This window comes from Euleptes europaea, chromosome 14, assembly GCF_029931775.1.
Source record: "Euleptes europaea isolate rEulEur1 chromosome 14, rEulEur1.hap1, whole genome shotgun sequence".
NCBI classification, from domain to species: Eukaryota; Metazoa; Chordata; class Lepidosauria; order Squamata; family Sphaerodactylidae; genus Euleptes; species Euleptes europaea.
In genome coordinates, this window is record NC_079325.1 from 46,101,108 (window position 1) to 46,126,166 (window position 25,059).

At 44.6% G+C, this 25,059-nt stretch overlaps 1 protein-coding gene across 1 annotated transcript in view; it reads right to left on the reverse strand.

Moving 5' to 3' along the window:
• The window catches only part of ASTN2 (astrotactin 2), a 783,945-nt gene that overhangs the window by 457,134 nt on the left and 301,752 nt on the right, over nt 1-25,059 (reverse strand). The window contains exon 6 of the mRNA XM_056860152.1: nt 7,862-7,969. Coding sequence (XP_056716130.1) covers nt 7,862-7,969 — 108 coding nt within the window. The remainder of the gene's footprint in view (nt 1-7,861; nt 7,970-25,059) is intronic.

The following is a 25,059-nucleotide window of genomic DNA, read 5'->3' on the forward strand; positions in this document are numbered from 1 at the left end:
GGAGAGGGAAAAGTCGGATTAACAGAGGAACGGGAAAACCCGGGTTGGTTTTGCTTTGAAACAGCGTTGAGCTACCAAGGAATGGGATGTCGTGCATACTGAAAAGTTAGATCCTGGCTGAAACAGGGAATAAAGGAGGTTACAGAGACCATGTATAAATGACCTAAGAGAGGATACTTTGATAGTCAGCAGCACACCTCTTGCTACAACGCACCTTGTTTCCTTAGCCCCCAACTTTCCTGTGCATTTTAGTGAAAGGAAAAAAGGGAAGAGAGAGAGAGAACTGAGACTCAACATTTCTCATTCCACATTTCATTTGCTTTCCTCTCAAATCGTAAGCGTCTGTTGCCTCCGGAGGCAGGAGAGGATCAAAGCAAAGCTACTGCGTGTGTAACAGATTCCGAATACCTAATTTTCCCTTATAAAGGGCCTTGTTTTAAACCCCAAATACAGAAGCAGATCAAAGCCCAGATTCGCGTTCCTTTAACAGCCCTCAGAAGGCTCGACGAGCTGGAGAGAGCGAGAGAGAACCGAAGCACTGCCGAGGATGCAAAGCTGAGGCAGATAATTGGGCCCCCTAATTTGTCATTAATATATATATATATTTAAAAAAAAAAACCCCACTGCAAATCAAGGGAAGAATTGGGCATCCTGTAGACTCAAGCATCTCGGCCTTCCCCCGCCCCTTAAAACAAAGAAGAAAAACCAACGCGGGAATCTGCTGTGAGCCTCAGAACAATACTGGAACCTCCTTATCTCAGCAAGGCAGAATGTGGAAGTTATCGCTGGACAAGAGGAACCTAAATCCCCATGGTCTTAATTAGGCTATAATGGGATGGCAGTGCTAGTTTACGAGGCAATAATACAGCTCCCAAGAGAGCTGGCGATGCCTTGCCTCCGTGTGTTATCCTGACAATGGAAACGACCAGATTACACAGCAGAGTGAGAAAAAGTCTGCACAGCCTAGCAAAACGTGTGTGTGTGTGTGTGTGTGTGTGTGTGTGTGAATACAAGCACAACCCAAGAGTGGCTAGAAGTGGTCAGAGACCTGGTGGTTTCTAAGGGGGAGGGGAAGTATCTTTTTTTTTGGGGGGGGGGTAATGTGCAAGGCTACCCTCAAGGTACACACCCTCTCCACAACGGCATGGATGGATATGCAAGGCTGAAGCGGATCACTGTGACCAGAGAAAACGGTAATTGCTGAAATACGAGCAAAGCAGCAGGGCAAACATTAGAGTCCCGTCATAAGATGCCACATGAGTGGAAGGGCAGGAAGGATTGTGTCAGAGGCTTCTGACGGCGAGGAAATCTAGCAAGAGGGACTCTGCCCAAATGTTACCATCTGCCTCTGACACCCTTCCCAGAAGTCTCCCACTGCTTGCAGGGCCAGTGCCTTCTTGGTCGTAGTGCCATGCCTCAGGAGCTTACTTCTTCTGGGAGAGTTCCCTGGTGCCTTCCTTCTTAATAGTTAGGTGAAGACCTTTGTATGTTTCTTGGGGGGGGGGCACGGTTAATTTATGTATTGTGGTTTTGGTGAGAATCGGCACGCCCCTTCCCCTCTGCATCCCGGGCGCCGGAGAGTGACACCAGCGCGCCTGGCCCTTCCCTGCACCTATTTAAGTGAGAGCCGCTCGCTAACAGGCCTCTTTGGCGGCGAGCACCACCCACTCTCCCTGTAGGCTGTATTTTCGATTATTTCTTTCGTCACAGCTTGGGCGGTTTTCGGCATGGGGACTGATCCAGGCTGGGAAGAGGTGCCTTTCCTTCCGGTTTTGGTGGTCCCCATAAGGGGTCTTGGGATGGAGTACATCATCATTGCCCAGCTCGGGGGCTTGTTTTGGGTGCTCCACTCCCAGGTGGCTTTGGTTTTCACACAGAGATTTCCGTCCTGGGGGGGCCACCGAAGTGCCACTCCGGTGTTGTCCCCACATGCGGTTGGGGTCGGTGATCGATGCTTTCGATACATCGGATGACAGGGGTCATCTGATCTCTGGATCCACCCCCATGCTCCGCCAATGCTCCATCTGCTGTAATCAATAAAGCTATGAACTTTTTATACCCAACGTATATTTGTCTGTGTGTTCATTTTGTCTACCTTTCCCCATGGAAAGGGACCACAATTGCAATAAGAATATCTTGTTTAGAAAAGCAAGGTGTGTGTGTGTGTGTGTGTGTGTGTGTGTGTGTGTGTAAGTGAAGAAAAGAAAAACAGCAAAAGAAATTAACTGCTGCTTTCAGAATTCTTTTTTTCCCCCAAACTATCTATGGAACCATCTGGAAAGTTTCTTACTGCAAATTAGGCTTACCAGGTCCGTCCTGTCCTTCGGCAGGAAATTTTTAGGGTGGAGGTAAGGTGGGTTTGCGCGCACGGCCGCGCCAATGTGATTAAGTCACTTCCGGTTTATAACCGGAAGGGATGCATCAAGAGGCCTTTTCCACTCAAACAGGGAGTTTGAGTGGAAAAGGCCTCTTGCGATGCAGCACTTCCAGGTGTAAACTGAAAGTGACGTACCGCTGCTGGCAGGTGCGCGGGGGTGCATCGCCTGCCAACCCTCAGCTGGTCGGAAGGCAGCCAGGTGGATTTGTGGGGGTTTGCCAGCCACCACCTGGCACTTGGCAACCCTACTGCAAATGCATCTGTTTGTGTGTGTGGGGGGTGGGGGGTAATCAATCATACACGAAAGAACACAAGCCTTGCTGTATCGGACCAGTGGTCCATTTAGTCCAGCATCCTGTTTTACATGGCAGCCAACCAGTTACTCTGGAGGGCCAACAATAGGACATAGAGGCTGAGGCCTTCCCTTGATATGGCCTCCTGACACTGGTATTCAGAGATTCACAGCCTCTGGCTGTGCAGATTCCTTCTAGTCCCCATGTCTAATAGCCTCTGATGGACCTCTTCTCCCCTTTTAAAGCCAGATCCCCTGTCAAGGTCAAAGAGTTTTGGGTATGGAATATGCGTGCATCCATCACCTGATTCCCCTCCCCCTCAAAACAACCACATGAGAGGGAGGGCAGGAAGGGTTGAATCAGTGTTTGGCTTTTGTGGCCCTTTCTTACATGCTCAGGGAAATGCTGATTGTCACTTTGGGGTCAGGAAGCAATTTTCCAGGCCAGTTTTGCCAAGGATCCAGGATGTGTGTGTGCGTGGGTGTGTTTTTTGGCCATCTTCTGGGCATGGAGTGGGGGGTCAATGGGGGTATGGGGGTAGTTGTGAATTTTCTGCATTGTGCCAGGGGTTGATGACCCTGGAGGTCCCTTCCAACTCTATGAGTCTATGATCCTGTGTTTCTTTTGAGTTCTAAGCAGGTGTGAAAGATACTTCTGAAACTGCTAAAATACCAAAGCTCCCTTTCCCCATATGAACCTGCCTAGCAGATGAGATCATTATCTACAGCTCTCATCCATCAACTGAAGCTAGGCAGACAGCTACCACAAAGACAGCCTTCTCGGTAATGGTACCCGGATCATGGGATGCTACCTTAAAGGAGGCACCTTCCCAGAATAACTGCAGGAGCCAAAAAAAAAATTCACTAAGTACAAAATAAAGCCGGATATACTTATGAAATATAACCTTTAGTTATCTTCTGATAGGTTATATATTAATATAAACCCTGGTTATACACCAATAGAAAGGCAGCGTCTGTGAATAGTGGCACATGGGGGGTTGTCTATGGGATATCAAGGTTTCATACGGCATCTGTTCATTTTGGGGATGCTTGAACTTCTATTACTCATACCAGAGAGGCTGATGGAAAGAAAATTGGACAGGCCCTGCTTTAAATGTGGAAAGGCTGCCTTGCCAGGTGACACAGCATGGAAGAACCCGCACATAATTAAAAACCTGCCACCGCATCCCTTCCAGTCGGTGCAGCCGGTGTGGGGGGAAAGAGCGCAAGGAAGATGCTGCTCAGCGGTCTCTGACGACCACGGTGCTGCAAAGGGCCTCCGCCAGCCGCCCACTACAAACTCAAACACAGAGCATGGCTGCTAACAATCCGCTGCCTCCAATGATGGATCCATTCCCTAACGGGAATAAGGATCCCCGCCCAATCACTGAGCTCAGTTGCAATTATTACTGTTTTTAAGCTGTGCTTTTGCGCCTAAACGGATCTTCTTCCCAGCGAGCAGAAACGGAGACTCGTTGGATTTGTAACGGAAAATTCCTTTCTGCTAAGGCTTGAAAGGCAAAGAGAGCCAGAGGAGATAGAGAGGACGATCGATCGACGGCCCTTCTGCTAAGGGACCATTTGGCGGGGTGTGTGTGTGTGTGTGTGTGTGTGATTTACACAAAAAAGAATCATTGGGACAAACAGAAAAACTGGCTCAGATTAGGAGAGGACGGAGGGACGCTAAGTGCCAGAATACTGGAACTCTGCTGTTCCTCAGGGTCACCATTGTATCATAATTTAAACAGCGCTTAAACAGTGGTCCATTCTAGTTCTGCATCTTGCTTCATACACTGGCCAACCTGTTCTGAAGGACCAAGAAACAGAATATACAGGCCTTATATTGCCTGCTACCATTAGGTAGTTAGAGGCTTACCGCCTCTGAATGTAGAGGTTCCTTTTAATCATCATGGCTAATAGCCACTGATGAATCTATCCTGCAGGAATCTATCTAACCCCTTTCTAAAGCCATGTATGCTAGTGGCTATGTCTACTGGCAGTGAACACTACAATTTAATTACTCACTGAGTAAAGAAGTATGTCCTTTCGTACATTCTGAATCGGCCCCAAGTTCTAATATAACAGGTGAGTAAGAAAAAAGGCATAATATCATAAACATCTATCATTAGGGTTGCCAGGTCCCTCTTCACCACCAGCAGGAGGTTTTTGGGGCAGAGCCTGAGGAGGGCAAGGTTTGGGGAGGGGAGAGACTTCAAGGCCATAGAGTCCAATTGCCAAAACGGCCATTTTCTCCAGGTGAGCTGATCTCTATCGGCTAGAGATCAGTTGTAATAGCAGGAGATCTCCTGCTACTACCTGGAGATTGGCAACCCTATCATACTCCCTCCAAAAGTCTTCCTTTTTTTTTCTAAACTGAAAAGCCCCATAGCCCTTCCTCATAGGGAAGGTGCTTCAGCCACTTAATCGTCTTCCACATTGGTTTCCAGCTCTGCAATACCATTTTTGAGACCCGAACTGTAGGAATTGTTCCAAATGAGGCCACACTTTAGATCTACACAGGGGCTTTACAATATTGGTTGCCTCATTTTCAGTCCCTTTCCTAATAATCCCCCAGCACCTGGCTGCTTTGAAAGGGGGAAAAAATCCCAAAAGATATGCTGATCACAGACCTTCTTCATCTAGGTAAGCCCTCCACGAGCAAGGGATTTCAGAAGACACAAAGCACTGCAGGATCATGATGATGAAAATGCGAAATATCGAGACACAAATGGATTCATAAGCTATTATCCAGAATGCTTGCAAAATGGAAGTCTGCCCTGCTCAACTCTTGCCGGTTAGGAAAAGTTGAAACCTTTTGCCAGTATTCAAGCTGTTGTCTTCTGCCTCAAACTTTCCTCTTGCAGGCATTCATAGAGGACTTCCAACCGTCTAAAACAATGCTTCCCCTTAGCCCATTAAAAATTTATGCAACAGAGATTCCCCCCCCCCACTTTTCCACTCCATTTTCTTTTCTCCTTTTTGAAATGAATGACTGCACAATCCAGGCACGCAATGCATTTCATGGGAACGATGACAATCAGTGTGCTGATTCTAGGTGCAAAAGCAGTTTGGGCCCAAAACAAACACGTTCCGTGCATTTGTGTGAATGCCTAATTGTAAGCCTGCAGTTGCCATCTCCAGGACTGTATTACCTGGTAACCGCAGAGACACATGTTCCAGCCGTTCTAGACTGGAGTCAAGCCCAGACGTCATGGACAGAGACCCCCGTACTACGCAGCCAAACGGACATGGAGGAAAGCCCTCATGTAGATCCAGAGGGAATCCATTTTCTCTGTGTCCTGATCGTGTCTCCAACAGCTGTCATTTCACAAGAGATGACCTGACACGTCCGCAGCGTTCCCCCCCCCCTCATCTGCATACTTAATGGCTCCGGGATAACAGGGGCACGGGATCAGACCTCAGGCGTTAAAGGTTAGTATTTGGATGGGGGACCACCAAGGAATACCAGGGTTGCTGTGCAGAGGAAGGCACTGGCAAACCACCTCTGTTAGTCTCTTGCCCTGAAAACCCCAAAAAGGGGTCGCCACAAGTCGGCTACGACTTGACGGCACTTTGCACACACACAATCAACTCACTTTTGAACTTTGTTATTTTTTTCAGTCTTTTAAAAAATCACTTAGTAACATACCATAACCCAAAATAAAAACATCATGGTCCCTTTCCTAAAACCAAACACGTTGGCATGTTGGGGCTTTAGAAAGAAAAGAGGTGCTGGTAAAACTTCAAAACGGTTGAAAGCATTTCTTCCACCTGACAAAGTGATTTTCTACAAAGCCTCTCCTCTCCCATTAGGGTTGCCAGGTCTCTCTTTGCCACCAGTGGGAGGTTTTTGGGGCGGAGCCTGAGAAGGGCGGGGTTTGGGGAGGGGAGGGACTTCAGTGCCATAGAGTCTAGTTGCCAAGGCGGCCATTTTCTCCAGTGGAAATGATCTCTATCGGCTGGACATCAGTTGTAATAGCAGGAGATCTCCAGCTACTACCTGGAGGTTGGCAACCCTAGCTCCCATTGTGCTGTACTTGCCTTAATATTCGGGAAAGAGGTACAGAAAACCCAAGAGGAGCTGAACAGATAAGACCCAGCATTGAGAAACTTCGGATTGAATAGGGTGGTTTACACAGGGGTCCCCAACCTTTTCTAGCCTTGCGGGCACATTTGGAATTCTAACACAGCAGGGTTGGCGCAGCAACAAAGTGGCTGCCACACAAAACGGCTGCCGCAGGAGGCAGAGCCAGCCACAAAATGATTCCACCGCTTAACTTCAGTAGCACAGTACAGACCCTTGTGCTGTGGTGTCAGCTGCTGCCAAAACAACTTAAAAAAAAATCTGTACAGACAATCAAACCTCAAGTAGTCATCAGCAGCCTTGCTGGGCAAAACCCGTACCTGGCCCCACCCTAGGGTTGCCCGGTCCCTCTCTGCCACCGGCGGGAGGCTGAACACACATAAACACATGAGCTGCCTTATACTGAACCAGACCCCTGGTCCATCGAAGTCAGTATTGTCTACTTAGACTGGCAGCAGCTCTCCAGGGTCTCAGGCAGATTGCTAATTCCCTCAGGTTTTTGGGATGGAGCCTGAGGAGGGCGGGGTTTGGGGAGGGGAGGGACTTCAATGCCATAGAGTCCAATGGCCAAAGCAGCCATTTTCTCCAGGTGAACAGATCTCTATCGGCTGGAGATCAGTTGTAATAGCAGGAGATCTCCAGCTAGTACCTGGAGGTTTGCAATCCTACCCTACCTACTTTCTGAAAGCATTTGGCAGGTGCCAGAAAAGGTGTCGGAGGGCACCCATGGGTACCACGTCTGGGACCCCTGGCGTACAGTGCCATCCTGAACAGAGTTACACACTTCTAAATCCACGGAAGTCAACAGGCTTAGAAGGATGCAAATCTGCATAAGAAGGCATGGGTAGTGGAGTCCAGTCTCATGCAATCAGTAAGGCTGACAGGTCCCTCTTCACCACCGGAAGGAGGTTTTTGGGGCAGAGCCTGAGGAGGGTGGGGTTTGGGGAGGGGAGGGGCTTCAATGTCATAGAGTCCAATGGCCAAAGAGGCCATTTTCTCCAGGGGGACTGATCTCTTTTGGCTGGAGATCAGTTGTAATAGCAGGAGATATTCAGCTAGTGCCTGGAGGTTGGCAACCCTAGCAATCAGCTCAAGCTTCCCTCCTTACCTTTGCTACGTCGACGGCTCCTGTACTGCTCAGTGTAGAAGGTCAACTGTGTTTCATCATCTGCTTCCGAACCCGAGTTGCCTTTGGAACGGCCAAACCCAATCCCACCTACGGAAAAGCAAGCAGGGAATTAGGCCCACGGTTGTGCTGCAGGCACTTGCTGGTTAAGCAGAAGGGTTGCCAGGTCCCTCTTCACCACAGGCAGAAGGTTTTTGGGGCAGAGTCTGAGGAGCGTGGGGTTGGGGAGGGGAGGGACTTTGATGCCATAGAGTCCAATGGCCAAAGCAGCCATTTTCTCCAGGTGAACTGATCTCTATCGGCTGGAGATCAGCTGTAATAGCAGGAGATCTCCAGCTAGCACCTGGAGGTTGGCAACCCTATTAAGCAGTCACCCAGAAAAATCAGTCTTTCCCGAGATTCTCCCAACTTTTGTCACCCTAAGATTCCCCCTTCCAATGATTTGAAAGCAGAAAGTAGAAAGTAAGTTGAAACAGAATTATGAAAGTCTTTGTGAACAGTGCTGGCACACAACTCAGTCTGTGTGGAAAGTTAAAAGGAAAGAGGCCTTCGGGGCTGACTGTGCCCCTTTACTCTGCCATTAAAGTATTTAAGTGCTGTAAAAAAAGCCTTTTTATTCTACACAGAAACACAGTCTCCAGGCTTTGGCAAGGGAACTACAAATAAGATTGAGGGCCACCCCTGGACCATAACAGTCGTCAATCTCTTGAAGCAAAGAAACCAAACCACCATGGAACTGGAAAGAGTTTGAAGAACTGAAGTAGTTTTCAATGGTGCTGAGGACCAGCCCTTACATGGGACTTTTGCTCTGAGTGGGGCGGGGGGAGAACAAAAGATGGAGCCCTTTGTGTATATAGCCTCACTACTGAGAAAGCTGGCACACTGTGGAGGGGGTGTGCGCACAGAAGAGATCAACCGAACATCACAGAACATCAGGGGAAAGTGTGACAGAAATGGTGGTTTTAATGCAAAGTATATAGGTTCAAATTCTCATTTTACTGATCTGTAGGGTTGCCAACCTCCAGGTGGTTAATAAAAAGACAGGCACTTTTGTGTATATAGTAGTTAAACCAAAATCCACACAGAAAACAATATTCCAAGCAATTTCAATATAATTCCAATGAGGAACCTGTCTGACTTCTGGTGAATATATTGTTGCTAAAGAAATATAACTATATAACTATATAACTATATAACTATATAACTATATAACTATATAACTATATAACTATATATATATATATATATATATATATATATATATATATATATATAACTATATATATAACTATATATATAACTATATAACTATATATATATATATATATATATATATACACATATATATATATACATATATATATATACACATACACACACATAGTTATAGTTTTATATATATATATATATAGTTATATATATAGTTATATATAGTTATATATATAGTTATATATAGTTATATATATAGTTATATATATAGTTAGAATTATTATATACATGGTGATGTGTTTCCTTTCCTATATTTAAAACCAGGATTATACACTTACCTGTTTGTATGCACTTACTGGTAAACAATACATGTGACTTTGTAATTTATGACCTGTGTTTGGATATGACTTTTGCATTATGATGGTAATATTGGAATTATATTGAAATTGCTTGGAATATTTGTTTTCTGTGTGAAACTTGGTTTAACCTCCAGATGGTGGCTGGAGATCTCCAGCTATTGCAACTAATCTCCAGCCGATAGAGATCAGTTCCCCTGGAGAAAATGGCCGCTTTCACAATTGGACTCTATGGCATTGAAGTCCCTCCTTGCTCCAAACCCTGCCCTCCCCAGACTCCACCGCCAAAATGTCCAGGTATTTCCCACCCCAGTGCTGGCAACCCTACAGATTTGTCACGTTTACAAAATTAAGATTAAGCAGATTAAGTAGTAGACTAATGATATGAAAATACAAACCAAACAATACAAGCCTAACAACTAATGGATCTGCGAACACACAATACGGTGAGAGAGTCAGAAATGGTTATCTCTTAAGAAAGCACCTCTCAATAAGTCTTCAGCATTACAATTTCTGGAAACCCGTTACTAGGTTTTTCTCTGTGTCTAGATCACCATGGCCTGTACTTATGTTTGATAACCTTAAAAGCCATTGATAAATGCCTTAGAATATAATCTCAGATGATTCATCCACCAGTTCAGGATATTTTATTATTATTATTTTAGGAATGAACTATACAAGCCAGCATGGTGGAATAGATAGAGTGACTGTCTATAACCTGAGAGAACCACATTCATAAGATCATAAGAAAGGCCATGCTGGATCAAACCAAGGTCCATCAAGTCCAGTAGTTTGTTCACACAGTAGCCAACCAGGTGCCTCTAGGAAGCCCACAAACCAGACAACTGCAGCAGCCTGTGTTTCAAAGCACCTATTATAATAGGCATGCTCCTCTGATCCTGGAGAGAATAGGTATGAATCATGACTAGTATCCATTTTTACTAGTAGTCATAAATATCCCATGAACATGTCCACTCCCCTCTTAAAGGCTTCCAAGTTGGCAACCATCACCACATCCTGGGGCAGGGAGTTCCACAATTTAACTATGCATTGTGTGAAGAAATACTTCCTTTTATCAGTTTTGAATCTCTCACCCTCCAGCTTCAGCAGATGACCTACCATTCTAGTATTATGAGAGGAGAAAAGTTTCTCCCTGTCCACTCTCTCCATACCATGCATACGTTTATAGACCTCTATCATGTCTCCCCTTAACAGCCGCAATTCAAATTCCCATTCCCATAGCTTGCTGGTTGGCCTCAGGCCAGTCACACTCTCTCGGCCCAACCTAGGTTTGGTGTTGTGACGATAAAATGGAGGACAAAAGAACTGCTTTGGTTCCCCATTGGGGAGAAATGTGGAGTTATACATTTCTAAAATAAATCAGTACCACTTGTCTCAACTGACCGGTGGGTGGGCACATGCATTTCAATAGTTTAGGATTTCTCTCTTTATCTTTCTTACTATTATTACTCTGAGGACAATTTCAGATGTGACCATTATTATTATTGGCGCACAGATCAAACCCCGCCTGCTGTAATTTTAACATCTCCTTTAATTTCCAAAAAGGTATTTTAAACATACAAGTTCCATAAACGAAACAATAATGAAGTGTAAAACCAATGATAAGCAATACAGTCAGAAATAATAAGCTTCACGTCTTAAGACAGTGACACTCTTAAATGGGTATGCACGTAGCATCATGAGATTTTGCTGCAATGTCTTGGGTTCATCTTCAGTCAGTGCCATTCACCATAAAAATGATGTTACCCATAATTTTCTGTCTTCTGCCTTTATGTGTGTGTGTTAAGTGCCGTCAAGTCGCTTCCGACTCATGGCGACCCTATGAATGAAAGTCCTCCAAAATGTCCTATCTTTGACAGCCTTGCTCAGATCTTGCAAATTGAAGGCTGTGGCTTCCTTTATTGAGTCAATCCATCTCTTTTGGGTCTTCCTCTTTCCCTGCTGCCCTCATCTTTTCCTAGCATGACTGTCTTTTCCAGTGACTCTTGTCGTCTCATGACGTGACCAAAATATAATAGCCTCAGTTTAGTCATTTTAGCTTCTAGGGTCAGTTCAGGCTTGATTTGATCTATAACCCACTGATTTGTTTTCTTGGCAGTCCACGGTATCCGTAACTCTCTCCTGGAACACCACATTTCAAAGGAATCTATTTTCTTCCTATCAGCTTTCTTCACTGTCCAGCTTTCACACCCATACATAGTAATAGGGATTACGATGGCATGAATTAATCTAGTCTTGGTGGCCAGTGACACATCCTTACACTTCAAAATCTTTTCTAGCTCCTTCATGGCTGCCCCTACCAGTCTCAATCGCCTTCTGCCTTTATACTTTACCTTTAATCAGGGCTGCAGAAACCAAAGAACTCTAAAAGGGGCAGGCGACGGCCATAGTAGAAAATGTTGAAACATCACTGTTGAATATTTTGAAACTTTGCTACCCCTAACCTTTCCAACGCAGTGGAGAGGAACTGTGGCTCATTGATTCAGCACTGACTTTGCATATAGAAGGGCCCACGTTCAGTCCTTGATACCGCCAGTTAAAGGGATCTAAGAAAGAAGATGAGAAGGAAATGCCCCTCTCTCTCTGTCTGAGACTCCAGAGAGCCACTGCCAGTCATAATAGTAGACAGCACCAAGTTATGGCAGACAGACCCATGCTCCGATTTAGCTGTGCCATACATTCAGCTCGTTACACAAAGGACAGCATCAGAATGGCCCAAAGAAAATAGATTTTCAAACCTTTGACCACAGGGCCAACTTCCATTTCCCTCTCTGTCCTTGGCAAAACAGAGCTTCTAGAGAAGGGGATGGGGGAAAATGCTCACAAAGGAAAAACGCTGTAACGTTGTAATCAATGAAAATAAATTCTTTGTCTGGGTGGCTAACCTAAGCCTTCTGGCTAAAATCCAGAAATGCTTGTTCTATGATTTGCTGGCTTTCCTCTGACTCATAGTAACTCCTAAGCAGACAGCAGGTGGCAGGAAACGTTTTGCACCAGCATTGATGTAGAATGGCAAATATTAACATTAAAATGTATCTTGAGATTGTCACACTGAGTCCACTAACCACTACACCACGCTGGCTTAGCTAAGAGTGGTGGTCTAAACTGGGGAACTGGGTTTGATTCCACACTCCTCCTCATGAGTGGTGGATGCTAGTCCGGTATACAAGTATACAGAAAAACTGTATACAGGAGGAGGAGCATAATTTGGAGTCGGCAGAAGTATAGACAGATATACAGGGGGGTTGCAGGCATCCCTCCTCCGAACTCTGCTGCCTTTTATCAACTTGTTATACAGTCTGCAATGTATTTCTGTCAACCCGGGTGCTCCAAAAACTTGGGAATCCTGGATTTTTATCAGCCACAATCCTGCACCAGGTACTAGTTTCTGCCTGCCATTGTAGACATACTGGAGACCGATACAAAATGGATTTCACACCTGAGTAGCTTCAGGGCCACTCTCCTCTGTTCAATTGAACATAACCATTTCCCGAAGTTATTGCAATGACAGGAAATAATCCGGCTTTCAGCACAGCTCCCAGGTTCTTTGTCGTGTCCTCCACAGAATCCTACTGACGCCTGAGAGTCTATGAGTTGTGACACTAGAGTGATAAGATGTGCTGATATCTGGCTTGGCCATAAAGTTCCAGGCCATAAAGTTCAGATCAGTAATGTCAATCATGACTTGATTTACATTCATGTCAAATGACCACATTCCAAGGAAAGGTAGCCCAAAGGTCTCATTATAATATGAAAAAATCACACCCACAAGGTGGATTATAATGAGCATCTCTAATTATTATGGGATGGCAATTTCAGTAAGCATGTGTAACGTATTCAAAATGATGTAATGTGATGTCAACATGCATGCAACCAAAGATGTAATGTTATGCAATGAGTGCCTTATATTGAATGCAATTAAGCAATTAGTAGAGTATAATAGTAGTAGTCCAAATGTTGTTCCCTAAAGGTAAAATGAGCCACCAAGTAACAACTGACTTATGGCAACCCCATCACGGGCTTTTAAGGCAAGAGATGAGCAGAAGTGGTTTGCCATTGTCGTCTTCTGTGTAGCAACTCTAGTCTTCCATCCATTCAGGAAGGGCGGTGGCTCAGTGGAAGAGCCTCTGCTTGGCATGCAGAAGGTCCCAAGTTCAATTCCTGGCATCACCAGTTAAAAATATCAGGCAAGTAGGTGATGTGAAAGACCTTTGCCTGAGACCCTGGAGAGCCTTTGCTAGCCTTAGACAATACTGACCTTGGTGGATCAAGGGTCTGATTCAGTATAAGGCAGCTTCATGTGCTCACGAGTATCCAAGTACTAACCATTGCCAACCTTGCTTAGCTGCTGATCAGCTCCCTAGCAGGACAGAAAACATTGTCACAGCATTGATGGCACTGACCTTTAAAAATTCTTAAGACTACTGGAAGGAAGCGAGGATAAATTCAGGTCTCTGCAATTGCTCAGGTCATTGCCTGCTGTGTGACATTTTGCTGCCAGGCATGTGACCTAGGGCGTATGATCATTGATTCCTCAGTGCCATTCAGATCTTTCCAACCCAGTCCTAAAAGACAACCCGCAACTAGGATGGGTTGTTGCAATGGTTGAGAATTATTAGCATTTTTATAAAATCTCTGGAAGCTTTGTGCCACCTTTGTTCCTTAGCAGAAGAATCAAGAGGAGGGGGCCGATCGCTTTCAACCACACATCAAGATTAGGGAACATAATGCTTGCGAAAGGGAGACCAGTTACCTCTCAGCCTCCTTTGTCTGAGAACACCTCTGAAGTGAATGGAGAATATCGGCAAAAGTTTGGAATAAAGTGCAAGCAAACAAATCAGTCAGTAACCCTCCTCCCCCCTCATCCCCAATCTTTCACGGAAAACTACCTTATTGTGTCCACATAAGAAACAGAATCTTGCAGTGCCACAGATTCAGGTGCACCCCTGCTGGTTTTCCAGGAAAGCTCTGCTACTTTGCCTAGACCCTGGCAAGTATTTGGATGGGGGACCTCTCAGGAATACCAGGGGTGCGACACGGAGGCAGGCAATGGCAAACCACCCCTGAATGTATTTTGCCTTGAAAACCCTACGGGGTCACCATAAATCAGCTGTGACATGATGCCAAAAAAAAAATGGAAGTTCCCTTTGGTCAACATGGCTAGTAGCCATTGATGGACCTCTCCTCCATTAATCTAGCACGTATTTAAAGCTATCTGCACTCATGGCCATCACTAATGTTCACTATGGCCATCACTATGTTCACTGTGAGTCCCACAATTTAATTAATCATTGAGAAAGCAGTATTTCTTTTTGTTTGATCTGAACCTATTGCCCATCAACTTCATGGGGTGCCCCCGAGATCGACAATTATGGGAGAGAGAAAGGACGGGAATAGCCGTCTCTGGCCCTGTGAGAATCCAGAGCTTTACACAAAGCAAAGGTGACACCAGAATACTCGAGAATGCAAGAGGAAGATGCTCCCATCCCAGTATGCCGTGTTCATGCCCCCCTTGTTACAAGTCCTTGATGCTTCCCCATTGACAAATAAGAGCTTAAAGCATTAAGAAGCACAATCAATAGTTAATGCAGCCACAGCACTTGAAACTGGGCCCTTTTTTAATGTGAATTTTCATTTTTTCGTTCTTCCCCCATGATAACACGGCCCTCCTTGCAATTTATTCCAGAAACGTAGCAAGATATCCATAAATGGCTATTCCACAAAAGATGTACAGTGGGCTTTTACAGACTCCTGCCACAATAAACCAGTTAAGAGAAACACAATAAACTAAACATCTCAATATACTAGCCACGTCTCTGAGGCACAATTTACCCCCATCCACACATACTTGTTCTCCTGCAGTTTTTATGTAGGTCTCTATTTTCTGGGAAACACTCTTCCTGCAGAATAAAACTTTTAGCTCTGTTACTTTTTTTTTTTTTGCCAGTAGCCTCAAAATGCTATCTGCTGATGTACAGTTTACGTTTAAGTCGGCAGTGACAACCAAGACAACGCACGGGCCCCGACAGCATTTAAGGGGTGACAACCCACACTCACACATGTACACAATGGAGAAGGGAGCAGGAATGCTTCTCACATGTGTCCAGCCCCCAAGACCGTTCCTTTTCCCAGGGTTTTGGATATGGGTTGCATTTCCATGATGGATGGTGCCGACAGGTCGAATTACCCAAGCTGCACATCTTTAGAGAGTCGGCAATGGAGACGCTGTGTTTCCTGATTACCTCGAACCTGAACAGGATTTTAAAACACAGCAAAGTGGGTTTGTGCAGGCAGGGTAGGAAATCTCTGCCCTGACTCCTTGCAAAAAGACAATGTGCATTCATGAACCGAAGAGAGTCCTGTGGCACTTTAAACATTCATTACAGCATACACTTTTATGCCCATTTAATCAGATGTGCGAAGTGTTCCCAGGCACACAGGTATCCTTGCTGGGAGGGACAACGATCAAAGTGGGGTCAAAAGGCTGTGCCAACACAAAAGATAGTCACATTAAGATGACAAATTGTTTTAAATATAATTGAAGGAATTAAGAGGTTTGCCCTGCTTCCTTCCTTTGGGTCAAAATTTGCAGCCATTGCAAAACATGGTTTAGTTCATTGGCCCGCCCTGGGGAAATGAGAATTCCCACTAATTAGCCTTCCTTTTGTTTGGGATACTCACTTGTTTGGTGATTCAGAGGGGTCTGTCAAACGGAAATGAACTTCTGAAAGCAGACAAACGGCCTCCATTTATCTTAATGGCTTACCTGTTTCTTTGAAGTACCAACAAAGACCGCCTCTCTGATTTCTAATCTTGTGTAGGAAATTAAGTTTGGGGCCCTCTTTGCTTGACCTTAGCATATTAATTGAATTTCAGCTCCTGAGGAGATCTGTTTTGCTAGCTGCCTAAACATGGGAATTGAATTAGCAATGGCTTAGGAAACCGCATGGTTTTTGAGATCGCCAAAAACATCCCCAAGTACAGGTTGTGTGTAAGACGTCTATACAGGAAAGAGCAACCAAAATGATTAGGGGACTAGAGCAACTGTCCTAAGGGGAGCGGTTACGATGCTTAGGGCTGTTTAGCTTGGAAAGAAGGCGGCTGAGGGGAGACAAGATAGAGATCTATACAATTATGCATGGCTTGGAGAGAGTTGACAGGGAGAAACTTTTCTCCCTCTCCCATAATACTAGAACGTGGGGTCATCTGTTGAAGCTGGAGTGTGAGAGATTCAAAACAGATAAAAGGAAGTATTTTTTTCCCCACAACGCATAGTTAAATTGTAGAACTCCCTGCCCCGGGATGTGGTGATGGCTGCCAGCTTGGAGGGCTTTAAGAGGGGACTGGTCATATTCATGGAGGAAAGGGGTATTCATGTCTATTAGTTAAAATTGATACTAGTCATGCTGCATACCTATTCTCTCTAGTATCAGAGGAGCATGCCTATTATTTTGAGTGCTGTGGAACACAGGCAGGACAATGCTGCTGCAGTCGTCTTGTTTGGGGGCTTCCTAGAGACACTTGGTTGGCCTCTGTGTGAACAGACTGTTGGACTTGATGGGCCTTGGTCTGATCCAGCAGGGCCTTTCTTATGTTCTTAGGGAACAGGCAGGAAGGAGATGGGTGACCAGATCTCTAGAGGGTTTTGTTTGTTTGTTTCAGGAAAGTGATTGGGTTGGGGAGGCAGGAAGGAAACTCTTTCCTCCCTACACTGTTTTCCTCCCCTCAAATGGCTCCCGAGAGATTAGTTCCTGGGGAAACACATGCCTCAGATTTGCCTAGTTTCCCCTAACTGCATGAATCTCCAGAGGTCCCTTTAAAGCTCAAGGCACCAGTGAGAAAATACAACTGCTTTTGTCGTACAGGTTGAGTATCCCTTATCCGGACTGCTTGGGACCAGAAGTGGCCCGTATTTCAGATCTTTCCGTATATTGGAATTTTTTGGAATTTTTGCATGTACATAATGAGATATCTTGGGGATGGGACCCCAATTCATTTAAGTTTTACATACACTTTCTACACATCTCCTGAATGTAATCCGAAACACTATTTTAAATAATTTTGTGTATATTGAACCATCAGAAAGCAAAGGTGACACAATCTCACCAGAATACCTGCACCAGCTGTTAAACAACAGCAACGACAAACAGCAAACAAACTAAGAATGGCATGCTTTCAGTCTCCACCTGAAATAAAATATAGGGTACGATGCTGTGTACCCTATATTTTATTTTATTTTTTTAGGTGAGAAGAAACATTGAAAGGAGGCAGCATGGATCTGCCTGCATGCTGGCTGCATGCTGGGTCCGGTTTTCGGATCAGTTTGGATATGGAATGTCCAGATAAGGGACACTCTACCTGTATTTTCATATTATGTCATATACATATGTTAATGTGTGTTTTGTTATTAAAATTAAAGGTGTTTCCCCCCCCCTCCTTTCTGAAAACCTGTTTGTTCTTTAAAACCTGTGAGGTAGGTCGGCTGGGCTGAGAGAGAATGTTTCAACCAAAAGAGTGTCATTGCCCAAAGAAGGGATTCAAACTCAGGTCCAAGCCCAACATTCTAGTCAATTCATCACACTGGCTTCCCCTCCCTTCCAAAAATTGTCCCCTTTTAGATACATGATGGGCCCTGTGGCGCAGGGTGGTTAGCTGCAGTACTGCAGTCCAAGCTCTGCTCACGACCTGAGTTCAATCCCAACAGAAGCCAGTTTCAGGTAGCCGGCTCAAGGTTGACTCATCTGAGGCCAGTAAAATTAGCACTCAGCTTGCTGGGGGTAAAGTGCAGATGACTGGGGAAGGCAATGAAACCACCCCGTAAACATAGCCTGCCTAGTAAACGTCGTGATGCAATGTCACCCATGGGTCATTTGTTTACTTATTGCTCATTAACAAAGTCATAAGCATAGATGCTTAAAAGGTATAAAATACATGAAGTGTATAAAGCTTATCATAAAATTATACATGTTCAACCAAATCTCTTAAGCCAAATGCCAGTGTCGTTTACTGGGATATTTTTAAAACCATTACCTGAGTTAAATATTTGGCGACCTGATGGATTTTCTCGATATCCACCTCTAAATCTGATAAGAGAAAGGAAACAATCCAGGGTTCAGAGGGAAGGTTTGCAAAGAAACAGGGTTCCCCAATTTCTTTCTGTTACAATTCTTTGGTTCAGGCCAGGGCCTGGTATGATTTGATATTAAACTCAGGAGGCCTAAGAGAGGCAAATGGTTCACTCAGCAATTTAAAGCCGTGAGAACACACTTTCGTTTGGAGGAATGTGCTTTGAAGGAGGGGGGCAGAGCACGCCAGATGCAAGCTATCCCACCTCCCTTCCTCCCTAATTGAAAGTTAGTTACCCTGGTTACAAATCTGTTGGCCTTGCACTTATCTCCGACTTGAGGATCTCCAGGTGTTTTGATTGCTGCAGAATCAGAAATGCCTTGGTCATCCTGACGCGATATAGGGGCAAGTGTGACACATCAATCAATTATAGGTTTATGATTCTCTTCGTATTCTCATTGGCGTAGTGGGCCCACGTTACTGAGTTTATGAAGATACAAGTAGGCCTCGTTCAATCAGAAATCATGAACGTTAGGTTATGGCTGGTCCATGCCTGTCTTCATCAAACGCTTGTTTTTGATTTGCCCTTTCGAAGGGGAACCTTTGTCTGACTGAACTGTTGGAACTTGCATGCTGAAGCCAGGATGCATTAATCTTTGGAGAACTGGTAACTTGTAACCAAACCTCTTGAAACTTGCCTTAAAAACTTTGCCAAACATTTGAACCTAAGAAACCTGACTTTGTAGCTAGTTATATTAAGCTTTGTTATTTTTGTGCTTTAATCCTTCATGACTTTTCCTTTCTGTAATGAGCACAAACCTTGAAAATAAATCTTTAACCTATATTTGGCTGTGTCTTTTGACTCTGTGGGTCCCAAGGCTAAATCTGAAGTGCCTTCTTGTTTGTGTGACCACCTACCAAGGCTTAAAACCTTTTGTTAGCATAATCCTTGTTTGCTGGGCATCCTACCTTGCAGGAGAGGCGCTGTGCTGTAATTTGGAGCCAGCTGGCAGAGGCTGCCCCTATCCTCTGCCGGGGCTAACCGTTTCCAAAGGGGCTGGTGGCAGTTACCCACTGAGCAAAGGGAAAACTCCTGGGCTCAGTGTTTTGTTTTAACAGGAGCGCTCAGCCCAAACCTTAATAGAGCGGAGGCTGGGTGGCTTTCCTCTACATGGTGGGCAGCGGTGCGATTTGACCCTCTAAGGAGGACTGCCCAGCGGAGGCTGGGTAGCTTTTCCTCTACAAGGTTATACTTTGTTAAGATAGGTGTGATCCACTTAGTTCTCTCCTTGTTCCAATTTTTGCAGAATAAAACTAAGTGCCCTAAGGTTTCTATTTCTACCCATGGATAAGTAATGACCCAGTGTTTGCATAGAAGACTACCTTTACCATTTAAAAAAAAAAAATCATGAGCCTGATGGGAAAAACTCTCTCTCCACCTACAAGCCACAGCATCTGCCAGAGATGCATCTCAATCAAGGGGATCTCCTTTGTAAACTTATTTGCGGTTTTACAAGCTTGTTAATCCACTCAATACACTAAACCCAGCCACCGGCCCCAGAGGGTATAATTCCATTTTGTAGACAAGAAAGAAGACAGCTGAGGGAGGGTCCTTCTCCATTATCACCACTACCCCCTCCCAGCTCTGCAGAGACCCAGTGCCCCAGAATGCGCACGCACTTGATTGAAGCAAAAGAGCCACTTCTAATCTTAAGAAGGTCAACGAGAGAAGTCAATCAGCACAATTCATGATTTTGTGCTGCTTAGAATAACCCAGCGTGCCTCTGCATTGTGCATTTTTAATGGGATTTATTCGTTTTAGGAAAGCTCACCTTCAGCAGCGGAAGGAATTTGGCAGGGAATGGAAAACCCGCAGTGCTGACCTACAGATAAGGATGGCTGCAAATAAAGACTCCAGCTTGACAGGTCAGACCCTAATGCTTCACAGACAAGAGGACACCAAAAAGTATCGTAACAATATAACTGTACTGCTGCATGAATATAACGCTGCAATGAAACTATGAACACACGGTCTTCCACGTATGAGGTGTATCGATACCAAATCGGTTTAGGCGCTCACCTTGCAGAATTCAAGCCGCTGTAGTGTGCCTTTGAAATGCTATGTCATTTATCTTGATTGCCTGTAAAATTTACCCCAGTTGTACCCAAAACTGTAGTTACATACACGCCCAGGCTTCCAGTTCAAAGATACTAATCCTGTTCCCTGTTGGGTAATCTTCTCACATTTTGTATAATTAATATTTGCTCAGCAATTTCCACAGTTAACACTGATAAAGTGATCAAGACAGACCAAATCTGACATAATTTTAGTTCCCGGCTAAGGGATCTTCCAGTGTTTAGAATTATGGGAATGAAGAATTGGTGTAGTTGAATTATTTTGTTGGTTTAGCGGTTTTAAACACAGTTTTACCAACATTAGTATTGGGGGACAGGGGACCTATGGCTTCATCACCTGAAAACTCTAATCAAACCAAGCTGAAGTTTAAGACAGAATCCTTTCACACAGAATCCGCTGAGAGTGCTAACTATACCAACACAGCCAGTCCTAACTTTAATAACATAGGATGGGGAGTATATCTTGGGACTCCGCATACACTTAAGCTCATTCAGTTGAGGGAGCTTCCAAGATCCCCCCCCCCCAACAGACAAGCTCTGGAAGTGCATTGCTCTTTTATTTTTAAGGCTCAAAAACATCACGTACCTTTGACCTGTGGGCTAGCTCATGTACAACTCCCTGGATGTGCCTCCAAAATACACAAAAAGCATCATTTCTTCTGAGCTATGATTAGGGTCCTTAGGACTTGGATGAAAAACACTTTCAAGTTGTGTGCACGTGTATGTGTGTGTGCAATTTGATCAGGGTTTTGGCAAAGGGTGCTCCGTTAGTGAATCTGTAAATTTTAACAGGAAAATGGAATTCACAAAAAATTCAGTTTGACTATATTTGTAAGCTGCCATGTACACACACACCACCTCCTAAATATAGATTGGAAAGAACTACGTGGAAACATACGATTTTAAAAACCATCATGCATGGCTGCTGGAAGCTATTTCTTATGCATGCAACCAGCACATCAGCTGTGCATGAACACAAATTATACTTGTCTCCTCTGAGGGAAAGGCCACACACAGCTGGTTTTCCAACTCAAGACCTATGACATTAATCTGCTAGCCCTCTTGGTGGCCCTGATGAGGGCAGAAAGGAAGGGTACACATTTGGTAGGTAGGTAGGGAGAGAGAGAGATGATTGAGGGAGAGAGAGATTATATACATAGAAATGAGAGTGAGAGAGAGAGATGAGAAAGAGATGGGGGTAGCAATGGAAAGTTATTTTAAGAGGGGGTGGGAGAAAAGAAAGCAACAAAATCAAGAGGAAGATACCTAGAGGTAAGTCTAGACATGCCAATTTCTGCCCCAAAGCCATTAAAGTATATATAGGATGCTACAGGCAACAAACTTGTAATTACCCAGCATGAACTAGTGTGGTGTACTGGTTAGGAGCAGTGGACTCTAATCTGGAGAACTGGGTTTGATTCCCCACTCCTACCATGTTGGTTTCCCCACGCCTACACATGAAGCCAACTGGGTGACCCTGGGCCAGTCACAGTTCTTTCTGAACTCTCTCAGCCCCACCTACCTCACAAGGTGTCTGTTGAGAGGAGGGGAAGGGAAGGCGATTGAAAGCCGGTCTGATTCTTCCTTAAGTGGTAGAGAAAGTTGGTAATAAAAACCATGAACTGTGCTATCTGGGACAGTAGTTCAAGGACTGCGGTATAACCTTTGTAGGCTTTTGCAAGGCTGTGATGAGAGCCCAGGACTTGGGGCGGGGGGAAGTGCCGGATTTACGTATAAGCTAAACAAGCTATAGCTTAGGGCCCCACTCTCTTGGGGCCCCCAAAAAAATTAAAGGAAAAAAATTGTATTTCAGTTCAACAATTACTTTGATAAAATACATATTTTGTTATGTGCAAACAGATACCTATTAGGTCCATAAATTACCATATAGCATATATTCAACACAAAAAAAACAGCGACAATTTGTTGTTGACAAAGGACAGCTGGACATATAAAGGGCCCCTTTACCTTCAATAGCTTAGGGCCTCATCAAACCTAAATCCGGCCCTGGCGGGGGGTGGAGGGAAGAGAGATTCAGTTCTGAGGGACAACTGAAAACAAGTAAGGCTGATAAGGCTTATCAGTGTGTTATGTGTCAATTTACCAAGCTGGGAAAGCTCTCTTGGAAAAAGGTGAGGGTTTTTTGTTTGTATGTTTTTTGCAAGAGTTCACCAGGAAACTTCATAAATACCAAACTAATTCCCCAGTTGAGTCAAGGAGACTTTCTCCCCCTCACTTGAATGCTACCACCTGGCAACTGCAAAGCCCAGCATTCTCCATGTTTTGATCTCAACAGGATTAAAATGACACCCAGATACTTTTTACAGACGTTGCATAGACCGGACCCCCGATGTCCATTTCCTTGCATCCTGTTAACATGGATGTGTTACAGGCTTTGACATATTAGGGCATATAAACTACTGTATTAATGTTGTACATGTGCAGAATTGTTCAATGTAAAACCCTAACAGCTCATAAAAGCCCATTTTAAAAGATGCAAGCCTGAGCATTCTTGGCCAAGGACAAATGTGACAAGCCAGAACAATGCTTGCACCTTATCCTTGAAAGACTTAAATGTCGCCGAGCTCAATGCTTGTCCTTTATCATTGAAGGACCTAGAATACTGTTAGCATTCTATCCTTGAAGCGTCATGCAGGAGTTCCACTTGTATTCCTGTACTAAAAGGACATCACCTTCACAAACGTCTGTCCTACAACCTTGTATTTTGCTGACTAATGTACTGTAACATTATATTGGGTTTTAATATGATAAAATGATGGTAGAAACTTATAAATAGGTTCATTTTATTCGTATTATCCAGGAGATGAGAATGATGGTAAAATTAAAAATATAGAGAGATACCATGACTCAAAACTGACTGTCTAAAGTTTAGCAAAATAGCCTGGTGGAAGGGGAAGTCCTTCTATGGTAGTCTAAAGGGAAGCCATAGAGCATGTGAAGTACAACTGTATCCTGCTCGAGCTCAAGGTTCAAGCCCATTGAAGGTGACTTAAACAGTATAAATAAAGGCACAGAAGGGATAGAATCTCAGACCTCTCTCAGAGGGTCTCAGAACATTGGCTATTGGGTATGTATGGATTTAAATATATTATTCTAGATATTGTGAATCAGAATTTTTAAACTAAATCAGACTTTTAACTGTTATAAGTATTGGATTTTAAAACTGAATAGTATGTAGAACTTGCTTGCTTTATAGTATACATTGTTACTGAATTTGTAATACTTGCATATACACATATATACATTAAATTACATAGACACAATTCAATAAAAAGACTCATTTTTATGTGAGTAAAGTAGTTGAGTCCTGCTTAGTGAGTGACTAACCGAATAAGATAACATTAGGGCTGTCAATTCGGTTCGGCCCGAACCGAAAAACAGCCGAATTTCCCCTGATTCGGTGGTTTTTAGTTCGGGACGAACCGAACTCAAAAATGGCGGGAAACCGGGGGAGCCGAATTCAGCAAGTTTGGGAGTTCACGAATAAATTCGGCAAATTCAGGGCGTCAGTAAGCAGCATAACCGTCAGTAAGCAGCATTCTCCTCCCCCGGCCAATCGGTGGCCAAGCTGGGTCTTCTTCTGGCCAATCAGTCAGTATTGAGTACTGGAGGAATCAGCTGCTGCGCGGCCGGGCCGGGGAGAGAGAGAGAGTGAGAGAAATCCTCGTGTGTGTGTGGAGGGGTGCTTGTGCACATTTGCTCCTTTCCGTGGCTGCAGGGGGCACATTTTTTGGGGTAGAGACCCCAAACTTTCAGGGGATATTCAGACAAGCCTTCTTAAGAGACCACCCAAGTTTTGTAAACATTGGGTCAGGGGGTCACGAGATATGGGCTCCACCCCTTTTCCCTCCCCTCTTTTCCATTTCCGTGGGGGTGCTTTTTTGCAGCCCCCAAATTTTCAGCATAGCTTCAGACGAGCCTTCTTAAGAAACCCCCCAAGTTTTGTAAAGATGGGTTCAGTGGGGGCAGAAATATGGGCTCCCCACTTTTCTCTTTCCGTGGCTGCAGGGGGTCCATTTTTGGGGTGCAGCCCCCAAACATTCAGCATAGCTTCAGACGAGCCTTCTTAAGAGACCCCCCAAGTTTTGTAAACATTGGGTCAGGGGGTCCCGAGATATGCGCTTTCCTCTTTTCCCTATTGGGATGAATGGATCACCCTATCCTGTATGCATCTCCAGAGCGGCAAATCCAAGGCAAACCTCCCGTGCTTAAATAGAATCATATTGGATTACCCAGTCCTCCCAGCCCCTCCTGATGGAACAGAAGGTGTTGCTTTGCAGTTGTGGGTGTTGCTTTGCAGTTGTGTTGCTTTGCAGTGTTGCTTTGCAGTTGTGTTGCTTTGCAAACTTCTTAGCACCTGCCCCGCCCTTG